Below are 7999 nucleotides of genomic sequence, written 5' to 3' on the forward strand. Positions count from 1 at the left end.
ATGCATCACAAAAATAAGGATGCAAATAAGGAGGTTTTCCAATTCAATTACACAAGTTTTGTCTGACAAGGGTGTGTGATTACCTGGTGTATACTGGCTTAAACTTGACTGCGAACCCATCTTAAAGGCAGTGGACACTATTGGTAATTACTCAAAATAATTATTGGCATAAAACCTCACTTGGTAACGAGTAATGGGGAGAGGTTGATAGTATAAAACATTGTGAGAAATGGCTCCCTCTGAAGTGATGTAGTTTTCGAGAAAGAAGTAATTCTCCATGAATTTAATTTCGAGACCTCAAGTTTAGAATTTGAGGTCTCGAAATCAAGCATCTGAAAGCACACAACTTCGTGTGACAAGGGTGTTTTTTCTTTCATAGTTGTCTCGCAACTCTGATGACCAATCAAGCTCAAACTTTCACAGGTTTATTATTTAATGCATATGTTGAGATACACCAAGTGAGACGACTGGATTTTGACAATTACCAATAGTGTCCATTGTCTTTAACCACCAAGGCACTGTATAACATGTTTCCTGTGCCCAATTTCATAGAGCTGCCTTTTAAAACAAAATATTGCTTAACAAATTTCTGCTGAGTAGGTATGAGCAAGACACCAGTCACAGATTGTACAAGTGACTTTGTTGTTTGGCTGGTAACCATATTATGATAAGCATAATTTTGTTGTGCTTAGCTTCCTTTTGTGCTTAAACATATCTATGATATTGGGCCCTGATTCTATATCATTACAAAGTAATTCCTTAACAAGAAAAAAACAAACAAATTTTACAAACATTTGTGTGAGTTTTTTGGTTTGTTTGTGTCCTGTAATCTGAAGTTATCCATGTTTGTAAATTATGATGCAGATTAAACTAGTCCATTAACTGAATGTAATATTGCTTTGTACAGGGACTTAATTGGTACAGGTGCTGGGCAGATTCATTGGTAGATTAATTAAATCTGTAAATTAATGTTAATTTTGGAGACTAAGAGTACTAATAAAATAACTGTGATGCTTTGAAAAGTATTTGAAATCATGGCTTTGTGTTACTTTGTCGTTTGTTACTGTAGGAAACAGCGACAGTTTATAGGTTAGAGGTTTGCGGTAGCACCATATTGGTAAATCTCCCTTTTGAGTATATTGTTGGTCCTGAAAAGAACCGGTGGTTGACGAATTAACGTGTCAATCAGTATGCTCTGATTCTCTTCAGTGTTGACAACTTAGTGCGTCGATGAATATGCTCTGAGTCTTAACATTAAAGCCATTATACACTTTCGGTACAGACAACATTTTTCAAAGTTCACAGATTTACAAATCATTCACAGGGTTTACAGAATGTAATGGTGAAAGACTTATCCTGAAATATTATTCTATGAAATGCTTTGCTTTTTGAGAAAACATTAAAACAATTATCAATTCTCGACTACGAGAATTACGGATTTATAGTAAATACATCATGACACGGCGAAACGTGCGAAAACAAGGGTGGGTTTTCCCGTTATTTTCTCCCGACTCCGATGACCGATTGAGCCTAAATTTTTACAGGTTGGTTATTTTATATATAAATTGTGATTCACAAAGTGTGGGCCTTGAAAAGTGTCCACTGGCTTTAAACCTCACCTAATTTCACTTCAACCATGCAAAGTTTCAAATCCTGTTCTTTGAAACATACTTTTCTACATACTTTTTTACAGGAATTATTTTCAGAAATCAAAGATGGCAAAACCTTTGGCAGACCTGCATAGACTCTATTCTTCTGTGAATTTTCGCAGTCTAGTGATGTTTGCCTCAAGCTGGCACGCTTCATCATGCCACTGTTTGTTTCTTAGTTGTACCTCCTTTAACTGCTTCTTGAGACGAGTCAACTGGGCGTGGTTACGTTTCTGAAGAAATAAAACATGACGGAAGGAACATTATCACTATTACAATTAATGAAGCAGAAAACAATCTTGCTATTTAAGTTTTGTTGATCTGCAGCTATATATTACTCAAAATACTGAATTTCTTTGGAACTCCTTGCCTGGTGCATCCATCCTACATTCTAGACGGTTTTTAAGAGGAATATCAATTTCTACCTTCAGCTTCTTTTGAGTTATTTTTCATCTTAAATGTTTTCTCCTTTCTAAGATTGACTATTAGCCTTGTTTGAGATGACCTTGCTTAAAAAAATAATTAATTATTTCTGGGAGATAATCACCATGAAGCTGCTCTGTTGATAAGAAAGTCAGAGTTTAGTAGACAAACCATTGTTCATAATAGACAAATGAAAAAAGGTGTACCACTCCGCCTTGTCTGATATAACGAAGCAGTTTTAATGGAGTTATGTGAACTTACACGAAGGACTTCAGTGTCTTGTTTTAAGCTTGTATGCTTTGCCTTCTCAGTTCGTATCTGAAACACAACAAACAAACCAATAAGACAACAATACTATTAGAGATCGGAATGATTTGTTTGGCGAATGGTAGTAGTAATAAATCATTATGTACAGATAGGTACAAGAAAGATCGAGGTGGAATGGTGATGAAGAGGCCTTCCTTTTGCTATGGAGTGACATAGGCTAGATAGATAGATAGATAGACAGAGGTCATACTTAAACATTCTGAAATAATCAAAACGGCTTCTCATATTTGTTTGAAAAGCTTTAAAGTTTTTCTTACTATTTGGAATTGCACAAAATACATCTTGTGACAAAAGCTTCTTTGTATTTCGAATCCACTCAATTTTCTGGTATTTCTCATGAACTCTCTTACCCCTGCTTTTGTCTTGTTGATACTGGTAGTAAGATGTTGATTCTCTTCTTTAAGTGTCTTGAGATCTTGGTGCAACTCCAGTTCCGGATCGACGCTTCTTTTACCGACGTTTAATAACTCACTCTCCATCATTGTCTCTGGTGAAATGACAAAGTGATTTACAAATAAATATTGGCATAATCTCCGTTCATATTTACTTTAATTCCCCCGAGAAAATTCATCATAAACTCAGGTACACATTTTAAAGCAGTATTAAAACAAATTTTCCAAAGCTATTAATTTTTGTTGAGTGCTGTCATTTTGAATGTTTATGCTGTCAAGTTGTTTGACTTCCTTATTTGAACTTGTAAATCCAAGAAATTGTTATTGAGGGAGTACAGGATTGGACTTTCGCTAATTACGAGGCTGAATCTTGGTAAATTTTCTCTTTGTGTCACAATGACATCTTACATCACTGGTTTTACATAAATCTTCAAAGAAATAATATTCTTTTGTGGATTTCACAAAAAGTTAAGCATACTCTTATCTCGAGTTAGGATGAGTTACTCGGCCTAAATTAGGACCAGCCTTAATTTTGTAATGACTCCTAAAGACTAGTCTTAAGTTAGGACCATCCCTGTGAAATCTGCCCCTGGTATCTTACTTTCAGCTTGGAGTGTTTGAATAATCTCCAGTTGTTTCTTCACTTCAAGATGAGTAGTCATCCCAGACTCCAATTCACTAACGAGATGTTTATGAGACTTCATCTTAGAATGGTAGTCTGCAAACAGTCTACAAGATAACATGAAATGGAAATTGTTATTCTTTAAAAAAAACAAGAGATTGAATTGGAACTGAACAATGGGTCATTAACAGAAACGGATTAAATTGGAACTAACCAATCAGTCATTAACAGAAATGGATTGAATTGGAACTGACCAATGGGTCATTAACAGAAATGGATCGAGTTGGAACTGACCAATCAGTCATTAACAGAAATGGATTGAATTGGAACTGACCAATCAGTCATTAACAGAAATGGATTGAATTGGAACTGACCAATCAGTCATTAACAGAAATGGATTAAATTGGAACTGACCAATCAGCCTTTGACAGAAATGGATTGAATTGGAACCGACCAATCAGTTGCACCCTTTCAAAATTTAATTCATGCACTGAATATAAGCAGATCTTTCAACAAACTTGTCTTACTAAATTTTGTCAAAATTAACTTAAATTTTTTTTTTGATAACAAACCTTTCATTTTCTAGCATTTTCCGCTCCACTTCTTGAATTCTTTTAGAATTTTGCAAGTCTTCCAAAGAGGCGTTTTCTATATCTAAAAACGAGAGAATTTATATTTAGATTTTACTTGTTGTCGGTTATTTCTGTAAGCATTTATCCAGTTGTCAATAAATTAGCCATCATTATTTCAATAAAAGGCTTTCAACTTAAAATTTATAACACATGTTTTTGACCTTATAATGTAAACAATTGTCTCTTAATGCCAACTAAAAAACACTAGTCAAAAAGTTGAGAACAAACAAACTGACTGTTTTCTCAGAGACCTATCACGAGTCTTCCCAGAAGAGATTAAAACATGGTGTATCCCTAAGATGCAAAAAAAAATCTTTCTCCACCATACAAAATGTTCTTACAAGAAACTTGTTCTTCAAATGGAGTTCTTTTTGCACACATCTGAAGAAGCTTACCAGTTTGTAACGTCTTACAGTTCTTTGATCTCTCAGTCGTTTCCTCCTCTGCTAAGCATATTTGTCTCTTGCATCGACTCAGCTCATCGGAAATGTCCTGCAACTTATCTTGGACTTCAAAAAGAAATAATTAAGTTATTTATTTTTTACTCGTCTTAAATCTGGTGGTTGACAATTTAAGATTTCTTGACCCCATCTCCTTCAAACAAAACAAATATTGACAAGAAAAGATACTTCAAAAGATCTTGTGATAAAATTGTCACGATTAAACATACCTTTCTTCAGTGTTTCCTTGAGATTCCATCAGTGGTAAGACAGGTTTAAAGGGAAAAGAATTTAAGAAAAATAATGTTAGTGTTGCAGTTTAAATAAATTGAGAAAAGAGAGCTAAGGTGTCGTGGCCGAGTGGATAAGAGCACCGAACTCAAGCTCTGATGCTTCTGTTCAGCAGAGTGTGGGTTTGAATTCAGGTCGTGACACTTGTGTCCCTGAGCAAGACACTTAACTATAATTGCTTCCCTCCACCCAGGGGTAAATGGGTACCTGTGAGGGCAGAGATGGTTCTTGTGATTGGTTTAGCCATGTAGCGCATATAATTGTCGCACAGGCTGTATACTCCCCAGGGAGCTGAGATGGTTTAAGGAATGATTTAAGGCCCAGTGACCAGGGGTAATAATGTCACACGCGCTTTGAGACACCCCGTGAAAAAGCGCTATATAAAAACCGTGTATTATTATTAGATCTGGGACTAGTTGTGAACTGAAGATTAATTGAAATTACATCAGAAATAAAGACATTGTAAACTTTTTAATCTCGGCGGCAAAATTAAATGCCCTTTTCCTGACAGTTTATTTTTGTTACAATTTCTTCTTGTGAAGAATATTGGCTGCTATGGTTGCTTGTTAGTTTTGTAGTACAATATAGGTGACATCTTTGAAGACATTGTGAAGACACATTATACAAGTACTGTAAAGAAAGTCACACAGTCTTACCTTCTTGTCAGCAAGGATCTGATACTGTTTGTCAATCTCAGCAGCTTGCTGCTTCTGTGCATGAGATAAGTTCTCCACAACGTCTGGTAAATTCTCCAAACAGTCAAGATCTTGGAAGGCAAAACCGTGTCTTGGACTGGCAGGCAGAGAAGTATTGTTACACTCTAAGTGAACAACACAGACCGAGATATTAACCATTTCCCAATAAGTACAATTTATTTTTAAAGCAATGTGTTTTAGTCGCGCTTTTATTAGTCATGACTTTGACACTAGTCACACTAGTCGCCCAAGCTTCTGTAGACAAACAATCTAAGCACATGTTTTTACGGCTTTCATTATAAATTTATTGAATATATTTATAAAACTTTGTAAAATGTGTAAGTGTAAATGTACGGCAGCAATGAAAAAAATGTGTGCAAATACAAATACAAATACAAATGCAAAAAGCTTCACAACGCTTCACGACAAAAAAGTACATAAATTTGAACACACCAAGTTTACCTTGAGGGGAATTTGTCGCAAATTGATCTTCTGCGGCATTCTCATCAGGATGGTTAATGCCTTTCACCTCGGCGTCATTCTGCATCAAACACTCATCGTTGTGTCCATCCATTATAAAATCAGTAACATGTTGACCATCACTGTCCAGCTTGTCTATGGTCAGTGATCGTCCTGGACATGGGTCAGGATTTGTCTTAGAAGATGAGGGGATGTCTATTGATGTTTGTCCACAGTGGAGGTTTAAGAGCTGTGTTGAGTTCTTTGCAAAATTCTTCCTTGTAATTGGGTGTAGAGTTGGTTCAAAGGAATTGGCGTATGGGAGTATGGCAAGAGGGGGCGGAGTAGGGGCTGAGGAGAACGTAGTGGAGGGCAGACCTGAAGGGAAGGGGTTAGGATTAAGATCATTATTCAGTTCAGTTGGGGCTGTGAGGAACATGATAGAGGGCAGAGATGAAGCTAAGGGGCTTAGTTTAGGAGTAAAACTTGGTTCAGTTGGAGCTGAAAAGAACGTTGAGGCGGGCAGAGCTGAAGCGAAGGGGCTAGGATTTGGAATATTTTTTAGTTGGGTAGGGGCCGAGGAGAAAATCATATTAGAGGGCAGAGATGACATTACAGGAATACTGTTTGGTTGGGTCGTAGCTGAGGAGATCATCGTAGCAGGCAGAGATGATGAAGAAAACGGGATAGGAATAGTGAGGGTGGTTGATATGTTCCTTTCCAAAAGCTCCTTCTGGTCGTTGCTGTTGTTTAAGTTGGCGTCTGTAGTATTTAAGTTGGCGTCTGTAGTATAATCGGAATCTTCGGTGGGAAACCTTGAGCGTTTAAACTGCTCAAAGGATGCTGGCATTCTGATTTTGTCCATTGTTGCTCTTCTTTAATTATCTAGAAGTAAAGTGTTAGCAAAAAAACAAATCATGGGTCATGAGGGAGTCATGTTTTTCATCATAAAGGTACATTTTTAATGTAGGGATAGCTCATCAGTAAATTCTTCCCTGCCTTTCACCTCACTTTGACCCTGGTTCGATTCCCGGACCCTAGCCAAGCATGTGGATTGGGTTGTCAGTTCCTACCTGATCGCGAGGGGTTTCCCTTAAACTGAAGTGTTTTCTTTGTCTTCTTTACAAAAGTTAGTAGTGTTTCAATTGGAATTTTTAGTAGCCGTGTAGGAATGCTTTGCCGACTATTTTACTCATTTTATTTAGGATCAATGTGCTGTGCCATCATTCATAGCCATGTAACTTTGTAGCATTAGGATGGCGTTACTATTAAAGTATTTACTTAATACTATTTAGTAAAGTGTTTAAAACTGTTTACAGTTAGGGCCTAGTTAGTAATAATATTAATATGACTAAGTTCATTTTTCTCATCTATTCACTTGTCTGGAAACGTAGCCCTTTAAAAAAAGTTAATTTGTAATTGTATACCACTTACTAAAAATTATAAGGCCTCACCTAGTATTTAATAATAAACATTTTACTAAAGTCGATGTCCGTGGTTCTTTCAACAATAATTTAAATGCAACAAACGAATAAGGCAAACAATTATGGCAATAAATTATGGCAACAAATAAAATGACAGTTGGACTGGTTGCGGTCAACAAGCCTGCAGATGATGATAGCGTTCATTTTCTGGACGAACTATAAACTATTTAATGACTTGATTGATTTAGCTAACATCTACTCACCACTGTTTCGATACAACAGCTGTAGTGTAGTTAGTAAAACTATGGAGGTAGAACAAATAGAAACCCTGATAAAACTTTTGACACACGACAATGTACGTTGTTGTTACATCCGAAAATGATGTATTTTATGTAGTCTGTGTGCTGACCGCAACACACACCGTCCGTTGTGTGTACGCGCGGCGGCGCTACGACACACACATGCATGCTGCAGTGGTTGTTTTGGGTTTTCAGAACTACTTTGTATCTTGTCTTCCCATTGGCTGGGGTCATTAAAAGTTTAGAAAGCCACGCCCAGTCACGAGCTATGAATTAACATAATAAAAAAAAACTTGCTTTAATGTGGCATTGTTCAGTTATCGAACCCCAGAGAATGTTCAATCTT

General features: G+C 36.6%; 1 protein-coding gene across 2 annotated transcripts; it reads right to left on the bottom strand.

Annotated features, from left to right (window-relative positions):
* Positions 1-1731: 1731 nt before the first annotated feature.
* Positions 1732-7733, bottom strand: LOC139941439 (uncharacterized). Of its 2 annotated transcripts, XM_071937932.1 has the most exons (10): positions 7618-7733; positions 5934-6815; positions 5433-5596; positions 4716-4731; positions 4441-4554; positions 3986-4067; positions 3393-3520; positions 2750-2886; positions 2334-2390; positions 1732-1882 (listed from the first exon to the last, which is right to left on the bottom strand). In XM_071937932.1, exons 2-10 carry the CDS (start codon positions 6793-6795, stop codon positions 1748-1750), a joined length of 1695 nt encoding a protein of 564 aa, XP_071794033.1. In that variant the 5' UTR covers positions 6796-6815; positions 7618-7733; the 3' UTR covers positions 1732-1747. The 2 variants fall into 2 exon arrangements, with proteins under 2 accessions (XP_071794033.1, XP_071794034.1); XM_071937933.1 differs by lacking the exon at positions 2750-2886 and having other exon boundaries at positions 1796-1882.
* Between the last annotated feature and the right edge of the window lie 266 nt (positions 7734-7999).

Source organism: Asterias amurensis, chromosome 9 (genome assembly GCF_032118995.1).
Source record: "Asterias amurensis chromosome 9, ASM3211899v1".
In the NCBI taxonomy this organism is placed as follows: Eukaryota; Metazoa; Echinodermata; class Asteroidea; order Forcipulatida; family Asteriidae; genus Asterias; species Asterias amurensis.

Coding starts and splice junctions, on each gene's coding strand:
- LOC139941439 (XM_071937932.1), bottom strand. CDS start 6,795: ATGGACAAAATCAGAATGCCAGCATCCTTTGAGCAGTTTAAACGCTCA. Junction 4,068..4,440: donor CTGTAAGACGTTACAAACTG/GTAAGCTTCTTC, acceptor TCTCGTTTTTAG/ATATAGAAAACGCCTCTTTG. Junction 2,887..3,392: donor TCAAACACTCCAAGCTGAAA/GTAAGATACCAG, acceptor TCATTTCACCAG/AGACAATGATGGAGAGTGAG.